This window comes from Amblyomma mixtum, chromosome 2 (genome assembly GCF_055824585.1).
Source record: "Amblyomma mixtum isolate Tamu chromosome 2, ASM5582458v1, whole genome shotgun sequence".
NCBI lineage: Eukaryota > Metazoa > Arthropoda > Arachnida > Ixodida > Ixodidae > Amblyomma > Amblyomma mixtum.
The window spans coordinates 102,237,949-102,260,321 of NC_143013.1; the positions used below are offsets into that span (position 1 = coordinate 102,237,949).

General features: G+C 45.5%; 1 protein-coding gene across 1 annotated transcript; it reads right to left on the bottom strand.

Moving 5' to 3' along the window:
• Nucleotides 1-1,868: 1,868 nt before the first annotated feature.
• Nucleotides 1,869-21,131, bottom strand: LOC149360336 (uncharacterized). Its single transcript, XM_089569252.1, has 5 exons — nt 20,943-21,131; nt 9,559-9,710; nt 9,061-9,125; nt 4,859-4,948; nt 1,869-2,206 (listed from the first exon to the last, which is right to left on the bottom strand). The coding sequence occupies exons 1-5, from the start codon at nt 21,042-21,044 to the stop codon at nt 1,986-1,988; spliced, it is 630 nt and encodes a 209-aa protein (XP_089425378.1). The 5' UTR covers nt 21,045-21,131; the 3' UTR covers nt 1,869-1,985.
• Between the last annotated feature and the right edge of the window lie 1,242 nt (nt 21,132-22,373).

The following is a 22,373-nucleotide window of genomic DNA, read 5'->3' on the forward strand; positions in this document are numbered from 1 at the left end:
TGATGATGAACTTGACAGATCAGACATGACGGAGAAAACCTCGAGCATCATCAGAACTTTTGAATCGGCGCTGGAGAACTTCGCTGACAAAAGAGGTTCTCACAAATAACTTGTGACGGTTCTTGGACATGGAGATATTTTTTATTGCAGACCATGCATGCTGGAGGTATGCACCACGCTCCAAAAATAAATTCCTAAATAAATTGCTTGAAAAGAAAAATTACTATATGTCTCCGTGTTGCACGTGCTTCCGGGTCTCATTTTATCTTGTCTTGTACCGCTTCCTTCCTGTTCCGCTCCTGCTAGACGCCACCCTGCGAGCTGCGGAGCGCAGACTGCACGGAGTCCAAGTGCTCTAGACAGGTTTGTGCACGACTGCACAAAAATGGCTGAGGTTGCAATGAAGGTGGGAACAAAGAAGTGCATGTGGTGCGTTATCCTAGAGGGACATAAAAGTTCATTTCTATGCATTATAGTCGGATTGACCTGTCGATCACCTCAGTTACCGCGCGAGCCCTATACCTAGCCCACTCCAGCCGCCACGTGTTTGAAGCCCGTCCAAGGTTAGTGATCGAGGTCGTCAGTAGAGAAAGATGACAATGGAGGAGCGGCGATAGGAGAAAGCGATAGGGAGTGACAAAGGAGGGGCTTTGCTACCGACAGAGAGATTCAAAGAAGGAATCGGACTCACCATTGAATCCGCGAAGGTCACCAGCAACGTGAGAGGGTCATATTGGTTCTGCGTTTCCCTCTACCCGAACAGCGGCATCTCGGAAGTGTAGTGCTCGGTGAGAGATTCTCCCCAAGATTTCCTCTGCTGGCAGTTGGAGAAAGACAATAACAAACCGAAAACGAGCACGCGCGGATAACGCAGTAACTACCGTTTCATTACCCTTTTATTCCTTTCATGAGCAAGACAAAAAAGTTTAAATGAAAGGCAAAGGGAGCCTGCACCACTGGAGCGTTGTCAGGCTTAACGCCCACAAAAATAAATTAAAACATGCTTATCATGCTCGCTCGTGCTCACGAGGCTCGCCGAAGTTTGGCTCGCCGCCGAGCAAGAAGCCGGTCGACGTAGCCAGAGAGAGAAACCGGGGCGACGAAGACTTTGCAGTAGCGAGAGCTGCACCGGCGATAAAGTGTTAAGGGCGAACGTTCAACATCCAAAAATACCGTCTTTGACTTCGTTTGTACTTGAAGGGCTGCGCTCGAGCGAGATGGTAGGAAGCGTCAGCGCGAAGCAGCCGCCGCTGCCCTGCCGTCTGATCACGTCCATTGTTTACTTAGGCCGTTGCCTAGTTTACCTATTGTTTTCCGCACTTTCACATGCGCCTCTTCTACACGCTGGTCACGCAATATCTGTTTGACTACTGAGCTTTTGATTACATGAATTTTTTTTTCTATTCTATCAAGAACGTTACAGCCATTGTATAAGCTCAGCGCGTATGGCTATCATCCATTTCGTGGTCTGATAATTGTGCATTGTCGAGTTGTTACCGTTGCGAAAGTAGGCCAAGCACTTTAGTTGGCTGTAGTGTAGAGTTGCTGTGATGCAATTAGCGATTAGCCTAGTTAAGGCCTTGAAAATAATACCCTGTAATTTTTCTAGTCCTTGATGTCCCGTTTCTATTCAATTAAGATCATGTTAGCGTTATCCGAGGTTCCGGTAAGTTCGAGATCATGAGACACTATGTATGCAGTGTGGCAGGTTTTTCTAGCTCAATTTCCGTACCACCCTTTAACTAATCTGCAGTTGTCAGGCTCTCAGCAGCAGCTTTCTCTATTTGGACTACTTCCGTTATGAGGTTAGAAGCAAAGCCAGCCACTGGGAGGAAGCAGAGTATGCAAAAAAAAAAAAACAGACCAAATGTACTCAAGGCAAAGTGGAGCTTTATTGTATGCCGCCGCTGAATAATTTTCTCACTTTTTCAGTCGATTTGAAACTACATAGCATAAGCATCACGAAGTGAAATATATTACAGCCGCTATGACTTCACAGCGTTTTTCAGGCGTGTAGCTCCAGACGCCGTCCTATAAACAATAGGTTCTAGGCGCCCCTCCTCGGGCTCCTCGTATTCGTCGCTATCGTCCTTGCAGAGGTCATGGTCATACTGTGACACCCCTACGTCGCATATGTCTTCAAACTGATCGATGCAGTTCTGCGGAACGTTGTCTGCGACCTCCTTTGTCACCCACAGAATGCACTCTGCAAAGACGCATTAGACAGAGAAATTGACAGAGAGAGAGACAGAGAAATTGGTGCTGGTCATGTTTTGCAACTCTTTTTACCATGCTGACACCCGATGGAGGTGGGCTGTGCAAATAATTAAGCCAAGAAAATGCTGACAGTTGAACCTGGCAACTTTATGTAAATTTAGGACACAAAATCGTGTGCGGGACTGCGACCCTAAGTACTGTAGAAATTATAGATACAACGCGAATTTTCAGTCATGATCACAGTCTTGCCATAACTGATGGAATTTTATCCTGTATATATATAGAAAGAAACCCTTAAAGCTTTTTACAATGTTTCTTTTTTAGAATTACAGGATACAAATCAACAACTGTGAATGTGAGACTTGGCAGTGTTACTGCTTTGCTTGAATAAGTTACTGCCGCATCACCTCAGCCGAGGAAAGAACAAAAACGACAGCCATCGTAGACGGCTGAGACTCCAGTGACAATGTTGTGCACCGATTGGCATGAAATGACAGTGTTTCGAAAATACAATGTCGGCAAAGCAGCACCATATACGAACACACAGCCTCATAGAACATGTGCATATAAGGCCCACGAACTAAATGGCATTCGTAATATATGCTAATTTTTGAATTAACAGAATTTATTGGCCTTTTTGGCCCGTTGTAGGAGAGTGGTAAAAAATGTGCACACAGGCAGAGCAACTGGTGACATGCTAATGTCAAACGAATCCCCTAACGACAGGATGATTTATTACCTTCGTCGCATTTTTCACTCACTTATTGAGTCATGTACTTAAGAAGTCCAAGTTAGCAAAATGATCTACATTTGTGCTTTTCTTTACAAATGACTGGTTTCTGCTTAAGTTTGGTGTTTCCTGCAGTTTACAATGCCCGCTTTACAACGCAAAGTGCAGGCTATAACAAGCTTTCTACAATGATGCATATTCGACGCGTACTTGGCCAATACTCACTTTCAACAGACAGAACATACAAAACAATTCGGGGACTTCGTTTTGCGGTCAATTCAAATGCGAAAAATTTTATACCGATTGCTGTATGGATAGCCTTCTTGGCGCTACCGAAATTATAGATTTGTGGCCCTGGGAGCTATGTGGACATACGAGGGGGTGCCCAAAAGAAACCGGACTTATTTTTGTTTGAACTTATTTGTCCACATTTTCAGCACAGACCTTCAATATCCTTCAAAGTACTCTCCACTTACAATGATACGTTTGTCGAATCTTTCATTGCTTTTTTCAAAACATTGTTTAAATTCATCTTTTGTAATGCTTGACAGTCCCTCCGTCGTTTTTTTCTTCACCTCAGCAACATCAGCGAAACGCTTTCCATTCACCTGTATTTTCATTCTACGAAACAAAGAAAGTAGCACGTGGAAAGGTCGGGTGAGTATAAAGGTTGAGGAACAGAGGTCATGCCATTTTGGGTCCGAATTTGTCGTAGAGACAGGGCTGTGTGAGCAGGGGCATTGCCATGGTGGAAAAACCAGTCACCCGTCTGCCACAAATCAGGCCGCTTCCACCAAACACTCTTGCCCAATCTTTTCAAAACTTCCAAACAGAAAGCCTGGTTAACTGTCTGACCCTGCGGAACAAATTCTGAATGGACGAATCCTCTCCAGTCGAAAAAAACAAATCAGCATTGTTTTGAGGTTTGGTTTCACCTGACGAGCTTTCTTGAGGCGAGGTGAATTTGAAGTTTTCCATTGGCATTTGATTCAGGATTTAATTTAGGAACACTTGAGTTGTCCCCATAGCATCGTCCTTGTACGTCTTTCTTAATATTTCAAGAGTTTCCGTTCCACTTTTTCCGAGAAAAAATCAGAATTTCACCGGCGCACGCTGTTCACGAAAATCAGCCATTGCAAAAACGACACTCACACAAAACAGTCGTCACTCTAAAACTCTGCCTAAACTAGTCTGACCTCCTTCAGCGACGGCACTCGGCTTACTGACTCTGGAATGTTCGTTCTATGCGCTCCTAGCGGCAAAACGCGGTACCACAGAAGCTGTGCCGATTCAAAATATTATTCCGGTTTCTTTTGGGTACCCCCTCGTACGTCAAACTGATGCGCTATATTTTAACAAAATAACCTTGAAATTACATAAAAATGAATTCAAATAAAAAAGAAATAAGTAAAAGCGATCGCAGAAGTTGAAACAAAGTAAATAGGGTAGTCTCCTGAAGAGCCCTTCATCTAACCTTCAAAAGTGTTACGAACTTGTTTGAAACCTCGTGATTATAGCACACAGACCGATTAATTCGCAAAGCCGGAATGGTGGACCATTTATAGGTAAAATCTCTGACAAGCAGGAACGTGGAGCAGAGTGGGAACACTTCACAAAACTTATTCTAAAAAAGACGCCTTCAAAGACGCAGTGTTATGCAGTGTCCCAGCGTATGACGCCCTTTGTGGGTGCTGCGTCGGTGCCGCTGCGTGCGTCCAGTCGAGTTGGGCAAGGTTCAGTAGCATCTATCAAACTCTGAGCATTAAGATTTGACCGAAAGCCTTTTCAAAGAGGCACACTGAAGGCAGAGTCTGCAGTACATAAATCGCTTTGTTTCTAACTTAATGGCACTTCAATCGCTCTCAACTCCGGTCCCATGTGCCCCCAGAAAATATTAGAAACATATCTTACGTCCTCCGTAGAAACTACTGGAAAAAATTGTAATGAAGCAGTTCTTGTTGTCTGTGTATTCAAGTGAGCCAGTGTGCCATTTCTTGGAGCCTGCCAATAAAGAATACGATCACATGCACTCCAATAGCTAAATCCAGAAGAAATGAAATTATGCGCGCTTGCACAAAGAGGGTAACATGGAAATTCACTACGAGGTATATCGGAGCAGTCGTTTGTCCACAGCAGTTTGTTAGAAGCGTTCTGACGACGTCTAAAAGCACTACCTGCAGCCACAACTTTCCTGTAGCTAATACACCGATAATTTTTTTAACCCACGAGGGGCTGCAGTACTCTGTGAGAGGTCAGTTTAAACCAGGTTGGTGCCGCCCACTTATGTTCTGAATATCTAAATGAGGTTTACAATACAACAGAAGCTGGTGTATATTTCGGGGAGCTGGCACAGGACAGGGTTAATTGAGAGGTATGGGAGAGGTCTTTCTCCTGCAGTGGGTGTAGTCAGGCTGACGATGATGATGATTGCAGAAAGCTTTTAGTAGAAATTTTAAAGCAATACCTAAATCTGAAGTTCCTGCTTTGATTTTCTTCCTCCTTGTGCACATCGGAAGGGTCAAGATTTAGGCTAGCTCTTACAGAACGGCTCCGCAGTGGACTTGCGAATAACAAAATGGGGCCGCTAATCATCATCATCGTATCATTAGCCTGACGACGCCCACTGCAGGGCCAAGGCCGTTCCGATGTCTTTCCAATTAACCCTGCCCTTTGCCAGTTGCCGCCGCCGTATACCACATAGATTTTGCACTGCTATTGCGATTTGCAGCCACCTGCGCTATATCCGGTATATTTTTTCGTTATGTCAGTTAATAAATTTTATAAACGCGTGCACCACAACACGACGAGTCGTTTGGCACAATTCGGAATCCCCCGTTACAAACTGTTCTGCTTTAATGGCCGTCTAGAGGTCATCGGAATGTACGCTTTGGGGGCGGAAAGGTCGTCGTGCGAATCCCACACATATTTTGGGCTTCATCTCAATTAGTAACTTTATCCACAGGAACAAGCCAAGTTATTCGACAGCACTTGGACCATTCTGCGTCAAATGCCTGGCCCCCAATTTTACGCAAATTGTGGTCCCGGTGGCGGGGGGGGGGGGGGGGGGGTGTTTTACTTCGATGGCCCCTATAGTGGCACATATATAGCGGATCAAAAGTATAGGTATGAATTGATGTGCGACATGCCCACTGTTCCCAGTTGATACAGTGTGGTCACGTGGTTACTGCTTTGGTCGAAATGACCTTCATCGCAGGCAAACGGGTCCTTGACAAACGTAAGTAGTAGCAGTTAACGCTATTAAAAACAGTCGCAAGGAATCAGTGTTCTTTGTCATTTGTTTATTGTGTCTGGAAACTTTACCTTCCTTCGCTGACTGTATAAAATGTTAATTTATCGTGGTGGCCGAACACTTGCCAGCTATCGATTTCGTATTTACATATATCAACCTCTGTAGGCCTGCTAAAGGATTTTTTTCTGGTCATTATTCGCTTTGCTGTTTACCAGGTTGTTTGGGCTGCCATGAAACTGATAACAAAGGTCTGCTATTTGCAGCGTGCTGTTTTCGTATGGTCTGAATTTGGCTTATTTCTTACAGTTTTAGAATCCTTGAAATGGTTTACATGACTTATAAAAATCAGAGTATGATATATCTTATTTTCCTTTCTTGTTACGCGCTGAAGTGTTGCTGTATTCCGCGCTTTTTCAAATTGTTTTCCGATATCTTATATCATGTTATGAAGAAAGCGCATCATCCTCGCACACTTCCACATTGTTGAAAAGGCTTTGGTAAGCGGCATTAGGTCATCGTGGACATTGATCCTGGTTAGTGTATTGCCCAAAGATCAGAGTTTTGAACAATTTGTCATCTATTGTTTGTTACTTGATTACTCCAGAGGGGTGTTCTATATGCATAGGGGGGTGGTAACTGAGAACAGAGGTGAGTGATCATTTACGTCGCAAGCTTTCACTCGAAATAAAAGCTCAGATGTGCTGACATAAAAGTCTGCCGTAAACACTCTGCGATATACTGTTTCAAGCGATAAACGCCCGCTACTTAACACGCGAACCACAGCTTGCTGGCTACTCAGTGAGACTTACATGGAGTCAAAGAAAATAATAAGGCATCTTTTGTGCGTGGGGCTGCGTGGCTTCCGAGAGCCAGCATAAGGAGCGCCGTGGGCGTGTTTGTGTGTGGAGGGGGAGCATGTGTAGGAGTGGCTTAGTGTCTGAACACAGTTAGAAGTGGTCAACGTTTTCAGCTGCCTGGCACCGGACGGACCGCTAGCAGCATGGGGTTGTGCGAGAGAGCGGCTGGCTCGAAAGGGGCCATATCCATAAGCCATAAGCCCATAAGCCATATCCATTTTAAAATTGCCATTTAGCATCCGTCTGGTCCTCTGGCATTGGTCACCCAGGTAAACACGCGGCTTTCAAGCGTCTATGGAAAGCGAGGTGACTATTGGATAGAAGGCGAGCGGAATTCACTGTTGGCTACATACAGCAGCCAATGGTAGCCAGTGGGCAGGTCCGGTCACCTGCTATTGACAGAGCACGGCGATGCACCTCACCAGTCGCTGCATATCGTAGTCAATACCAGTCAACACCTGGCATGCGGTCGCCAACCCCTCAGTGGCCGGGCCGCTTTGCACGGATGCTTGAAAGCCTCGAGGATGTCTGAATTATCAGTGATAAAGGACGAGACGTACGCGAAATGACCCCTTTAAAATGAACATGTTATAGAATACGGCCTCTAATTTGCTAATCGACAAATACGAATAAGATTACTGTTCTGAATAAGTGTAAGGCAAACCGTTTGGGGCAAACAAAATTGGCTCAGCATGTTGAGCGATGCAAGTTTTAGTTTTTTCTTAGCAAAGTAGGTGACTGTGCTTCCTCTTTGGAACCTAAAACAAAGCAGGAGAAGTTTAAAATTGGTCACCTGACTATTCGCCACCGCGGGAGATGTTAGCCGGCTGATGCGCGCTCCGATGTAACGAACGTACTTATGGAAGCCCGCAATACATAAAATGACGGAGGGGACTCAATTCTACTGACGTAAAAAGCTAAAGAAAAATCAGGAAAGCGAAGCAAGCTCAACCCTGCTGGCGCACCTAAGTCATATATCTTAACCTGAATTAAGGGGGGGGGGGGGTGGTGATTTTTTAAAACCTTGCGCATAATTTTGTTTAAAAAGAGACCATGTGAAACGTACTTGAAAGAGAATGTCTGAAATAAATATTTCTTATCGTGATCTGGAACGATTCAGCACGCGCCTTTACAATTGTCTGATTTTTTTTCAAAGCATTTAGCGCTGCATCGTAAAGTCAGTTACGCTGGCCACATTTCAGATTCCTCTTTTAGAGTATGGCAGGGCCAGTGTGCTTCTTGAAAAATAACTACTTCCTTAGAAGAAAGAAAAATTTACGTCACAGATATTTCCAGGCTGCTGCGGAAGTCAAGTTCTATTCTTTTTCATTGACTGGGTGAAATATTTTTCTAAAGAACACTGTGTGCCTAGTTTTCGTTATGAAATTGCTTCACCAGAACCGACAAATAATTGTGCCGTGAATGTGTTTGATACTCTATTAAGGCTGGTGTTCTTCAGTGCGTGCGTCAGTATGTCAAGCGTTTTGCCATTAATGTTGTTTTTGCAAAGAAGGGGTACTCAATGCACAAAAAATTTAATAATTTTTCGCGATAGTAGACCATTATGGCCTTCTAAAGATTTAAGATTGAAAATTACGCACTAACGACACCGTAACAATTTGCCTATTTCATCATTCTTCGAACAAAAATGAGGCGCTGTTGAAATATGCTGATTTTGCCGAAGGCCACAACCCTGCACCTTGTTATAATCGTAAAGCGCGTTATCGTTATTTATAATTTGGCACAACCTAAAACAAGCATCCTGTGTAACTAAATGGGGTATGTTGATATATAGCACAGCACAATGCCAAATACTGGAGCCGTTTAATTACACTTCTGTTCTGGAGAATGACACACCACTCGTACGAGTAATTTATAACAGATTCAATGCTGTACAGCCGCCGAAATGCGTATGATAAGCGTGTTAATCTATCGAAGAGCAGCTTTCTGGAGAGCAGTTTTCGATGAGTTACACTCATCGTGTGGGAGCTGAATGATTCCAGTACCTTTCATCCTGAACACCATTTCATTGGGTTGTTTTCCCGCCTTGATGTCGAAGCGTACGTGTCTCCTAGAATATCAAAATAAAATATCTCCCATAAGCGACCTTACCCTGTGCATACGCATCACTGCTGCGGTTCACAAAGTACAAAAGTCTTAGAAGTAGAACTAAAAGGCACCGCAGAAGAAGAAGATCCAGACTGCTTTTCTCGATATTTTGGAAACTACGTACTGCAAGCTGATACCCACTCAAGCAGAGGCACAAGGTACTTTCTTATCTCCGATAATATTAAATGTAGCCAGTTCGGAACTTCACTCTGATATTCAAAGTATAAAGGATGCTACGAAGTGGAAAACTCGATGATGCAAAAATTGGCAAACGTGAACGCCGGCAACCCCAGCATAATTATCTTCCCCCATACATCCAATCTGGTGCTTTCTGCACATTTTTCTGGCGAAGATCATTGACTTAAAAGCACGGATTTCCGTACGAAGACACTAACTTTTTGCCTCCGCGGTGACCCTTCACCAACCACACGTAAGTCATGGTTTGGGTCGCTTCGTTGATATGTGTGAGCCTTGCACTGAGGCACTCGAAGTCCGCGTCGTCGCTTGAAGCAAAAATGGCCACAGGGTTTCCGAAATTCTTTGCAGCCTGCGAAATAAAGTAATCGCAAACGAGGAAGACATGAATTACTGGAGTTACCATTTCTTATGGAAAGGCAATCTATACATTATATGTGGAAGAGGTGCAGATGAAGACAACAAAGAAAAAAAGTGCTGTATAAAAAAACAACGATACTTTACGGCTCAGGCACGATGTGGTGCTTGCCAGAGTGTGTGATGAAAAGAAATAGTGAGGCGGGCATATGCACTGGGTATTGTGGAATTAGCTACCGAAGGTTCTGCGTGCGAGTATGTGTACACCTTTTGTGCTTTCCTTCCGCGACGTGCCACGCCTCACTCTTTCTGAAGCGAAAGGTCTATAGAGAACAAGGCAACCTGCGACGGGCGGCGAATTTCACTGCTTTCTAGTGCTGGTATGATGAGCACAGCCGCCACAGGATTCAGCTCCCGTGACGCAGGGTGGTTCATGAGCACCACCAGTTGCCGGGATATAGTTGTTCGCATAGGACGTCGCTTTTAATTGGCGCAATTTTTTACGAGGATGTCGGTCCGCTCAATGCCAATCCAGGAGACTCCTTAGTCCATCTCACGGGTTGCCACGGTGGTAATGATTTGCAATTGCCTTGCTACAGCATCGACCTTTTCCTGTGATTACATCACGAACAGCGATCATACTACCCATATATGATGGCACGCACTGCTAAAGGCATTGCGAAATGGGTTTGCTATCTGGCGCCTAGTGCAGCTTGTCTGTTTGGAGTCTCTCAGCCGTCTTGCAAGCCGATATAAAGCTATGCCCTATAGAATGACAATGTAATTGCCGCGTGACAAGCCGGAATAACAAGCCACAAACTGTGCCCGCATTTGTGGAGTGCGCTGTCGTTTGCGCAGTGACGCAAGCATCACAGTGTGCATGGCCTGTATACGACGGGTTGTTGTAGAGCCTTTCCCGTGGTCTTTGCGCAGCTGGTTCGTGCACACTGAAATTACCTCCCTCCGCGGACTAACGTGCGGCGATGCCTTTACCCCGAGGTACACTATCGTTCGTTGCCAAAGCACCGACACTGACGCAGCATACAATGATCTAAACAGGCTTTTCCATGATGCACTGTAGATGAAGAGCAAGTCGATGACATTTCAGACGGGGAACGTGCAGAACATGGAGCGCAAACCTGCCTCCGCAGCGTTCAGAGCAATCTGCGCTGCGTTGAACTCCTCTGTAATCACTTAGAGAAGCCGGATGCTCTAAAGAGGCAAGTTATTCCCTTAGGTTGAAATGCGTACCTATGTCGGATCTTAGGCCGTTACTGGGGCAGTACATTCCTGGTACATTCCACAGCTGACGAGTAATTGCTCTCCTAAAATGCTCTGTCGGCGCTTGCATCTGGTGAGTCTCAGCGTCTTCTCTGAGGCTATCAGTACCCCGTGTGCAGAAGAAGGTCAACAGTGATGGTTTTCGTTTTCGAGCGCCTTCAGATTGCGCTGGTTTGTTGCCGAAGGCATATGACATTTAACATGGTGTAGACAGACCCAGCTTGTTTTTTGGTGGACAGAAACTTCATGAAGGAGAAATACTGATGGATGATGAAAGAGTGGTGACAATTCCAGCTTCAGGATCATTAAATTTTGCCATCCGTGACAGTTTTTCAATACGGGGTATGAGCAGCTGAACAGCAGATACAAAAGCAGTACCTCCATTGGCGTTTGAATTGACCCACGGGACATAGACTGCGACGAAACTTCATTTGAGAATTTTAGATAATTTAAAATATGGGTTGGTTGTAGTTCTTCTATAACACTGACAATTAGCAGTTCCGGGAAAACAGCGCTGCCGTTGTTGTCAACAAAAAGACGTTACGTGCGTTAGCTGGATGCTCAGTTTCATTTCGTAGCGAAAAATATTTGGTCTGCTTGAATGCGACTGTCGACTTGATCAACCTCGTGTGTGATATATAGAATGTAGAGGTAAAAGTTGTATGAAACGAAACACGCAAGTGCGCTGCGATGGAACCCGACTGCACATGTGTGGCTGTTTTAAAGAATGGACTCACACCTTGTCACATTTCGTGCGTTCTGCTTTCGAAACGATGTTTTCGAAATGTTGGTGCCTATTCCGCGTTTGAAATTAAATGAACTGTATCCAACCTTTCAAACAATTTAGGGCAACCCCCCTTCGCGCTTTTGGCGGGGCGTGGTCTAATGTTCAGAATTCCAGGCGCGCAACCTGCCTGCGTTGCCACAAGCTCGCGTATTCTGTACTGTATTGTTTGTGCCTGTGCAACGGATATTAGCATGTGAAACGACTACAATAGCTCGTAGATCACCTTGCGCTGTGAGCGAGAGCTGTAAGGTTAACGTTCTGAAGAACATTCGGCGGTGTCCGGTGTGGTTGTTGCGAGCAAAAAATCTGGACTGATCAGAACGGTGGCTAGGTTACATGTGAAGCGGCGAATTTGAAAATTATATAAAGATTAGAGAAACTGGCGGGTAGAAGTTTGGAGCATGAATCAAATGTCAATACATGTAGGTATATAAAGTAAATGTACTACCAAGGCAAAAAAGGTTGGGCTTAGCTGGTCGGAAATCGAACCCCGTACCTTTCGGCTGCGAATCAGACACACTACAACTGATTGCTAGAAATAACGCTAAAGCACTGAAAAGAGCCCGTTGTCTAAGAAATTAACTGCAAATGGTCGGAAAACTGGGCGAGTTGGTACGGATCTATGTTAACGAGGTCTCCGCCCTCGTCCCTGTGGTGCCTCGTTAACATGAACTCTATTCCTAGGCATTTAGATGATGTTGTGGAGGCGTCCGCAGCACTGCGAGGAGGTGCGTTTAGGGATTTAACCAAAATTATGAAGAAAGACCGGAGGATATATCCGCCACCGGATAGATCCCTGAGTAAAAAGGAGTCGTACGAGTGCAGAAGACTCCAAGCTCGAAATTTCTTCTCGCCCCTGTGTAGGAGTTGGACGGGTGCCAGAGGGCGGAAGAGGGACGGTGCAGAAACCGAAATTTGTAAATTTTGCGGCCACGTGGTAACATTAGATCACATAATTTGGAGATGCGTTCGTGCCCCAGTGCGCAACGCGATTAAAACTAGCGATGAATGGGAGACCACGCTGAGAAGCTCCGACGAAAAAACTCAGCGCTTCGCCGTCCAACTGGCGGCCGAGGCTGAAGACCTCTTCTCTTAGACGGGGTCGGATGTCCTCCGGCCGCGGTGTGACAGACTGCCTCCCCGGACGCCTGCGTGCGGACCCGGAGGTGGCTGACGCGCCATATTCGGGGGAAATAAATGTTCTTCTTTCCTCCTCCTCCTCTATCCCTAGGCAACGCCGGGGCACTTGTATGACTTGGATAAAGCGGTCTTTATATGTATATTGTGCGCTATTTTACCTAAGAAACAGTGTCCGTGTCTGAGCGGGCAAGAGGAGCCGCTGACGCACCTATTCGTGTCCTTGAAGGTGGAGCTTAAGTGTCCCCCAGCTCTTAAATAATAAACCTTCAGTATTTTGCCTTTGTGCCTCCGCTGTTGTGCCGTCCAGGGAATAATTTTATTATAAATACAAATGTATAATCACGTAGAGAAGTGGGAAGCGAGACCAGCGAAGTAGCCTTCAGCGCGAACATTATTCACTGAGCAATTATGCGCGCCTTTTGCTGTCAATGCGTTCGTAAGCAGTGGATAGAATGCGCAGAATAAATGTGACACCGATATGCTACAGTTTCATTCATCCGGGTCTCTTCGATTCTCAAGATCCGTTCGTGTTACAGATTTACGTCAGTGACAGCTGGGGAGGGTATGCTGGTATAATGAAGCGCAAAAAACTACTCAAGATGAAATAAAAGTAAAATCAAATGAAGCATGGTTTATCGCCTGCGACGCTTGCAGACGGATTGCTGGCGGTGTGGAAAGAAACTCTTCACGCTTGAAATGTGCTCGTTGGTCGTATGTGCTATTCTATTTTGGTGAACAAATAGTGTCTCGTATTTATATTTATACAGGAACTTCTGCTGCCAGGAAATCATGTTTTATATGCTCAGTGTCTGATTTCGAGTACATTGTCATGCTCTTGCATGCATTTCACTAAAGCTTCAAGAAGTGGACTTGTCATTTTAATTATGCATTGCTATCATCAGAACACCCACACGACGACACTTAGAGTCGCCTCTATCTCGATTTAGCGGAAACATCGATGTAAACGGCCTCAAAAAATGAATTTTTACAGCAAAGCTCGGACAACATTGCCTGAATATGTCGGTGAAACGATTACTCAACGGTAGAAACAACATGCTTCCACACTCGCCAACATTTGATGAACCAATTGGCTGGGCCTCCGCACCGTAGCGTCGATTTCATGAAAACATCCAATATACAGACCTTCGTCATATTGCCCTTATTTCTCTATCACCTCATCGATGGTGGGATTATGGTCTATTGTTGAGTAGCCTTCCTGAAAGCTAGCTTTGTGATTTGGTTGTCTGAACCTTAAGGTTGATCTGAAAACGGTCGTAGTGCTTTGCAGTGTTTGGGCCACCAGTGGTCATGTGGTCGAGGGAGACGCTTGGAGTAGGTGCAGTTTCGGTGTTTGGCTTCACCTTCACAGGTGTGGGCCTATAAGTTGTCTCTGTTGCAGTGGTAGCACAGGTTGTGGGAACTCCACACACCTTTGAAGCTGGTGCCGCGCGGGTCACTGTCAGAACCCCTGTTCTCTTCTGTCAGAATAATATTGAGGTAAACGTGCGCTCCTGCATTAAACTTTTCGAGAAATTTTGTCGCATGCTGACGATGTGACTCCTACTATTTACGCGGTTTTCTATGCATTGAGTAGGAGCTCTTTCCAATTGATGAGCAAAAAGATGTCATGCCTGCTTGCCTAAATGGCAGAAATTTCTTCTTCAATATTCTTCTTCTTAAGCGACGTCAGCTACTACTGTACGGCAGAATCCTGACCACGGTACATCCTGCCATTTAAAGGGACACTGAGGCGAGCTGTATTAATATTTTTTTATAGCAAAATCCGATAGTTCGGCATTTCATGGCTTTGTTGCCACTTGGCCGGCAGCGAAAGATGCATTTATTTCTAAGAAATTTGGATTCGAAGTTGAAAAAGTTTTTCCCGCCGCTCTGATTCAAACTTGGGATTCTCCTATGACGACACAGGAGTAAGTGACGTGAAACATGACGTGAACATGACGTAACGCAGACTCCGTGATTTCTTGCGGCCAGCAGTGCGGCCCAGCAGCAGCCGAAAAGAAAGCTACCGCCGGCCGCACGTTGAAGGCATCTATCGGCTATTACGGCCGTCGCTTCGTTTACGTTTGCACCGGCGTTTTGCCAGCGTTACAATGGATCCCGTTCTCGAAGTCGTCAACGAAGTTCTCGCAAATAGACACCTTTAGCATACCGTGTACCTTGTTACCGTTAGCGGAATACCGGGAGCCCGCATACCGCTGTGAGCCGGCGCTGATTGGTCCCGGCGCTGCACGAGCACGCGTAGCTGTCGGGTACGTGGCGCCATCTGGCGACGTCAAGGAGATTTGCGCATGCATTTGCTGCGCCTCAGTGATTCGTGCCTTCTCGTGTCCTAGTGTTGCTAGGACTACTGGTTCTAGCAACACTGTTTTGTCCTATGACGTCATGAAGCTTGTATTTGCGAGTTTGGCCTGTGGCGGCGATACCTGTATTTTGGTTCTTGCTCTTTTCTACGTTACAAGAGCTTTGTTGTCAGCATGAATGGCGTTTTTGTAATCAGGAGCTGATATTCTGTCGATGCAAGTCAACTTCAATTTCTCCTCAGTGTCCCTTTAAGCTATAATCTCCATTGTGAAAGGGAAACTGCATGTGACGAAGCTTTTGAACTGTTCAGTACGGACACCTTCCTCGTTCTCGCATCGCAGATTACCATTTTTGAAGGCTGCTCTAAAATTTCTGCCTTGCGGAGAAGTTCCGTACGCGGCGCTTCTTCGATTTGGAATTGGTACGAAGCCCTGTTCATCAATGGAACAGTACCCTGTGGTAGGTTTACAGCATTGAATGACAAGAGCCTTAAAAGTGGGTGTCATCCTTCGCCCCATAGCAGTAGCCAGCTTTTTACCCTGAAACACATCCAAGCAGCCATCAAGTAACCGCTATTGTTACTGATGTGCTTCACCACAAGGCGCTGTCCCTTCCCTGCCGGCTTCTTAGGACTTGTGCGCAGAATCTGCGTCGTTGACGAAACAATAGTCTTGTTCTTCCCCTCAACCGAGAAAAGTGGCTCTCCAGGCGTCCACTTTTCCTAAAGGCACATTTCCTGCCTTCATGCCTGTAACGAGCGCAATGTCGTTGCTGTCAAGCGACGATGTCGAACCGCTCAATCATCAGCGAATGTAAGCATCTCGGTCTGTTGTTCGTCAAGACGATCCACAACTTCCGAATTAACATTTGTTTGCCGAATCCAATGCATAAAGGAAAACTTAACGAGTACTAGTATAAACTGACTTCAGAGAACGAAAGAAATACTGCAGACGAGGTCACATGGTTGCGAACAGCACTATTTCGTATACACTCGCCTCGGATACTCCGTATTTTTGAAATATTGCTTAGATTAAGCCCGGAGATTCGTTTCTCTATTCATCCGCAAATAAGTTTTAGACATTTTGGACCGTGATGATGATTAAGAAATAAAGAAGTAATACCTCAAAGTCGGAACCTTGTTTACGTAAAGACGCGCTGCAGACAACTGAGCGTTGCGGACTCTTCTGCATTTAGTAGGCGTTTCCAGAGAGGGGGCATCAAGATTTCCACTCCTGTTCATTCCACATTAATTCCCTCCGTAAGTAAACCACATGTACTCCGGAAAGGTTACATTTGACCACATACGTTTAAACCGGGCGGCTCATGGGGTGTTGGTTCGCAGCTGCAGCTGATACGGCCGCTGCTGTTCTTTTTGTGCCACCTGCTTGGCTTGCAAATTCACTTTGCATAGTTCTCATTTGAGAATGATTAAGAACATTCTGATCTCACCTCATTGGGATTCACGGTGCAAAACGGATGCGCAGGTCTACGCAAACGGGCAAAGTTATGAAACTCGTGGCGCGAAAACTATAGAGATAAAAATCATGAAATATTTGGTTCATGGAGACTGTTCTACAGTCCCTTAGTGTGCGCTTAATTTTTATTCTGGTACAGATTGTTGATGACTCTACACACAGTTATATTTTCAGCTAATGCATTTACCAGAAAAAATATTTTTATTCAGCGCTGTTTCTTTTCACTGAAGTGCCCCAAAGTTGTGTTATTTGACTTGACCTGCATTGCGTTTATTGATAAAACTCAATTACGAATGACTGAAACGGTGCACAACGTTATTATGTGAAACGTGCACACAGAGATCCTGACAAAAATTCTTCGACGTTGACCGAGGGGCACCATTTCTAGTTGATGCTTCATTCTTGAGTTGTAACTTATTGATTAGCATTTACTCTTTCACCACATTAAATCTGCGTTCGGATACGATCCCTGAAATACTATAGAGATTGTTTATGTATTTTTGCCTCGAGGTGGCTAGTTTTGGCTGGCCTCAGAAGCAGCTTTATTCGGCAGTCGGATGAAACTGATAGACCTGCACATCCCCACCGCGCATCGGGACAGCATATGTAAGCTGTCCGGGGAAGTAGCTCTCGTTAGCAAAAAGTGAGGCCACCAATGAAAAACAATGTACCATTTTGCACAAGTGGGATACACTGAAGAAATATGTTACAGAAGTACAGCGGCGTGCACACGACAAACCTTTTTCAATTACAGCAGAATACCAGAATTTATTGCACCTGTCAAATAGATGTTCCTGCAGATCGGCACTATTATGTGTTGATGACCATCTTGCTGGGCATAATAACCTACTTGAATTTTTATTTATGCAGATTAGCAATCGCACCGACGAGCCTGCGTGAATAGTGCGGGCAAGTTGAACAGCTAGTGTTATAGCGGGTGTCCAAGGTGTCATTAAGCGAGGTTTAAAAATATGTGGGTGGGCAATATACACGCGCAACTTCAACCATATTGTTACTCCTATATAAAGTTTGTCGCAGTATTTTTAGCTTTGGTTGCAACAGTTAAAATTTAATTGAAATAATGACCTTTAATGCATTACAGTTCGGAGGAAAATTGCAGTCGCAAATCGTACACCACATTAAGAAAACAATTAGTTAATCACTTTTTAATTTGATACCCCTTTTGAAACTGTTTTTTCCGTGTTTAAATGAAAGCTCATTAAGAGTGAAAACAGAATAAGTGGAGCATCCGGTAGGGCAACGCGATAGATGTGCTCTCCAACAAGGAACTTGTGAACGCAGCTGCACTCTATGGTGCTCTGAATGCGACAAGAAACTGACAGTGACGAGGCGCTGGGTGCATAATAGAAAGCAACACCTGTGACCTTCAGTGCCTTCAGTGCAGAAAACAGCGGGCGCGGTATTTCGCTCTACCGATATATTGGACGAAACACAAAACATGCTTCTTCAAAACACCAGCCAGCGTTACACGTCTCGTTGCTCTGATTCACCGGCGGCCCGAGTAACCAAGCGCGTACCAGTACCGGAAAGCGACCCTTTTTGTTTTATCCTGCATAACTTAGAGCACGCTGCCACGCCCGCTGTTACCACCATTGAAGGCGACCAAATCACAGCTGCTGCTTACAGTCTTTCCACAAGCTCCCTCACTGTTGTCCCTGCCAGTTCACTATACAAGATTTAAATATTAATTAAAGAAAAAGTTGGTGCCAGCACTTCATCCACCAAGCACGCCCGAGGCAAGCCGAAAAGACGTGGCTTCGGAGCGGCATTTGGTGGCTTGTTTAGAGGCTTATTTATTTAGAGGCATAGCTAAAATCGGCGACATGAAGAGGAAGCCCTCTGACATCTTGGGTAAATCTTTTGTACGTTCGCACCAATCTGCTTTTCTGCCTATTTATTGCAATCTACAGTTAGCAATTCTGTTGTAGGAGATTTTAGTTGTGAAACAAAGTTTCCTTCTAATAGTCTTTTTTTAAGCGAAAGCTTCACTACGGGATCTCGGGCTTTCATCGCGGCTCTTGCGGTTTTCACCCTCAAGCAATTTAGATGGTGGCGCGAGCTTTCCCTCCAGGTAATATCTAGAAACTATATGCCCTGTCACATTCACACACCAGTTGTCGAATTGGACTTTTTTCGTATTTGGGTTGAGCACAGGTTCGGTTAGAGTTCGGTTTGAGCTCCAGGGCAACCATCTGTTCCGGTTCGAACCGGTTTAAACGGCTTCGCAAGGGCTCGCGGAAAGAAAAACAACAACACTTCATAATTTTACTTACAGCTTCTTTTAATATCTCGACTACTGTTCGTTCTCAAACCGGTATGAAGACATCGAAATATGCAATAAAGTTTTTCTCAATATCCTGCTAGATGTGCCATATTGGCTCACCTGATTGTGCTATCCGCGAGAAAAAGTTTCGCCACACTTACCAAAAACTAAATATTTAATTAAAAGAAACTAAATAAATGTTGCTGACAGGCTGCAAGTGTTATATACTTCCATTCTGTTTAATGTATTCTCTTTATTCACTTTCATTCTTTTCTACAGTGATGTGTCATAGAAGTACCGCCTTTTAAATAGCACTTCGCTTAGTATCAAATGTTTTTAAGGCGATTAAATCAGATGCTTAGCTTAAGCCGTAAACAAGACAGTAAAAAAACAATAGAGCACATTAGATGCTGAAAGCATGCCTCTTGTTTAACTTGTACATTTTGCAAGCACTAAACAAGTAATACTTTATTCATTCCAGTACAATTGTTATTGATGCAATGGGTAGCGAACTTCGACAGTTTTTTTTTCTTCTCTGTTTGCATGTAATTCTAAATAGGCCTGTACTGATAAGATGGCAAGTTTTGGACACTATACCTAATGCCTACAAATAAGACTACAAATCTCAAATGTCTGCCTGTTCAAACCAGTTTTGCGGAGCCTAAGAGCGTTGGAAACAAATTGAGAGGGGAAGGTGCAGCTTTCGGTTAAAGGTCACTATAGGCCGAGAAGCTGATAGGTTGTTTAAGCAAGATTAATTCGTATCTTTGCAGTGACAGTTGTACCGGTGTCCCTAGGTGCACTCAAGTCGTCATCGATGTCGTCTGTGCATGGCGCACTCCAATCCCTCGACTGCCTACAGCGGTCGCTTTCTCCGGCACCATCTATGACCCATTAAAACACCGGATACGCCAGCAGTGCCGACACCACACCATCATGAGTGCGTGCGTAATGGACGCGTGACGGACGCCTTCCCTCCTAAGGTACGAACACACTAGCGGCAAAACGCGCGGCATGCCGCTGGCGGCGCCACCCCCGCCGCGAAAGGGACGGCCACACTCGGCGGCAAAGAGTCGCCGCCGCGCAAAGCTCCCTTCGTGACAAACCGGTCGAGGACCGCGATTCCGAAGGAGCGCGCGCGGCACCGCCGCCGCCGCCGCTGGCATGTAACTTTATTAGGAGCCAAGAGTTGGCGACACAGACGCTCCCCACGTGACAAAGCCCGGGCGCCCCTCATTGGTCTCCCCGCTCCGCGGCACGCGGCAAGCCGCCGAAAATGGCTTCTGGACCCATTCGCTGCGGGGCAGATCAACCCGCCGCCGCGGCAGGTTTCGCGGCAAGCGGCTTGCCGCCGGCGGCGTGCCGCGCGCGTTTTGCCGCCAGTGTGTCCGTACCTTTAGACCCCTGTTTCTATGCACTTTGAATGACATCACTGCTGCCACTGGAACTCTAATTACCGTATTGATAAACCTCTGATTACTTGTTTGCAGGTTCCTCTTCAAGTTTGTATCTCATTGATCATTTTATGCGACGAGCATCCCTGAGTCCTGTCATTCCTGCGTGTCGGTATGTGCCAGTTAAGAAAATGCTAGCAAATACTTCACAGAATACCCTTTGACAAAAAGTTTTGAGAAGTGCTTCAGAGGACTGTCTGCGCTTAATAGCGACGTGTGTGTCCGAAGGAAGTATATCGTGAAAAGGTGCTTGACAATTAGAGAACGCTATGCGCACGTTCACAAATTTCCGACACCACAGCAGCTTAAGTAGGTTACACTTATCCGGCCTGGAGACCATTCCTTCTGAATGCACACTAGCCACTCGACTTCTCACAGTGGGTGCAACTTATTTTCTTGCTTCTAGCGTAGAAGAGGGCAAAGAGCTTGTAGGGGGCAACTGTAGCGCAAAAGAGCAAATTCAAATCGAGTGTCTGGGACTTGCCTTCAGCATATCGGGCATCTCACGGTGAAGTTTTCCTTTCTTCTTAGCCGCTACCAGGTAGAGCATCGCAAGTACGAATGCTTGCCGATAAGCACCACGCATGATCCCGCGAGGGCGACAAGCTTTTGAAGGCAAAGAGCTGTAGCGAGCTGCGCGCGTATGCTACTTGTGATGTGCACCTGCCGTGTATGGCGCATAACCGGACGGCGGCACATTCCTTTCTGTCGTTTTTTTAATGAAAACCAGCTTGACATATAATAAAGGTTTAAAGAGCTTTTTAATCTAAGTGGTTCGTGATGTCCCCATTATTTTATGTTTTTTTTTCTTTTTCATTATCACCTGACTGCTATTTGCAGAATTTATATATTCAGTAGGTATTGTGGAGCCTAGGAATTTTTAATTGGAGCCCTTGCTGTTCGGCGAGCAAAGGCAGGTGGAGGGAAGCAGCGATATTATCAGAGCAAAAACAGCAATGCAGCAGCTGCTGAGGTCGATCATAGAATCTGCGATAACATGTTCTTTCTGGCATCGTTTCTAGAGTGGAATTCCACTCATTTTTGCTTGATGGCGCTATATTATCAAATGAAGAAGCGCGTCAGACGGGGGATAAGGATTAGTAGCCGGGTTTTCGATTATGGCGATTAACCAGTTTCCTGCTTCTCCATGGCTAAATTTCTTGATGACGTAATCGGGGCCACGAATCTCCAACTGACCAGTCAGAAGCCACCACAGAATTTTAAAGTTCTTGCGAACTTTCATGATTGGCCGGGAGAGGACACATGACTTGTGACGTCATCACAACCTGCTCGCTAGATTGTGAGCTAACTGCCCACCATTGCCGAATTCAGTGTAACTGACATCTGTCCACCGTGGCGCTCCTCATGAGGCTTTCGGAAGTTCGGGAAAAGCAACCTGGGTCTCTCAAGCTCCGCCGATGGCTGCGTTGGACAGAGCCCCTTGCCGGGGGGCAGTGGCGCATCGCTTAACCGCAGCACCTCTATGCCAGGAGTAGTGAGCGGACTCCCAGCCATCTATGAATGTGACTGAGATGGTCGTGGCGTCCGCAACGCCACCTGACCACCAGCGGACCGCACTTAGGGCACCGCCAAAAAATGTGAGGCCCCGAAAATTTTGGAAGTTGGCCCATCTACAAAAATTACAATGGAACGCCAAAACTTAGGAAGTGCACCAACCCCCTAAAATTAAATAATGTTGATTGGTTGGTCCGATTAGTCTAATTCTATAGTATAATTCAATGAAAGGTATCCGTACATTCAGGAAAGCGCTGGCTCATACACACCATACACGGGCTTTGGAACCGCCTGAGTTTTGGCGGGAAATCGTAAGAACAGTTGGTACTCGTTAGACATTGGAGAACATGCGGCTAAGACGGCTCCCAAGTTTTTCTCTACCTTCCGCTTTTGTCTCTTT

Excerpts from the sequence above, each read along its gene's own strand:
- LOC149360336 (XM_089569252.1), bottom strand. The coding sequence starts at position 21,044 with ATGCGTGGTGCTTATCGGCAAGCATTCGTACTTGCGATGCTCTACCTG. Across the intron at positions 9,711-20,942 it reads AGATGCCCGATATGCTGAAG|GCTGCAAAGAATTTCGGAAA; the intron begins GCAAGTCCCAGA and ends TTTATTTCGCAG. Across the intron at positions 2,207-4,858 it reads CAGTAGTTTCTACGGAGGAC|AGTGCATTCTGTGGGTGACA; the intron begins GTAAGATATGTT and ends GCGTCTTTGCAG.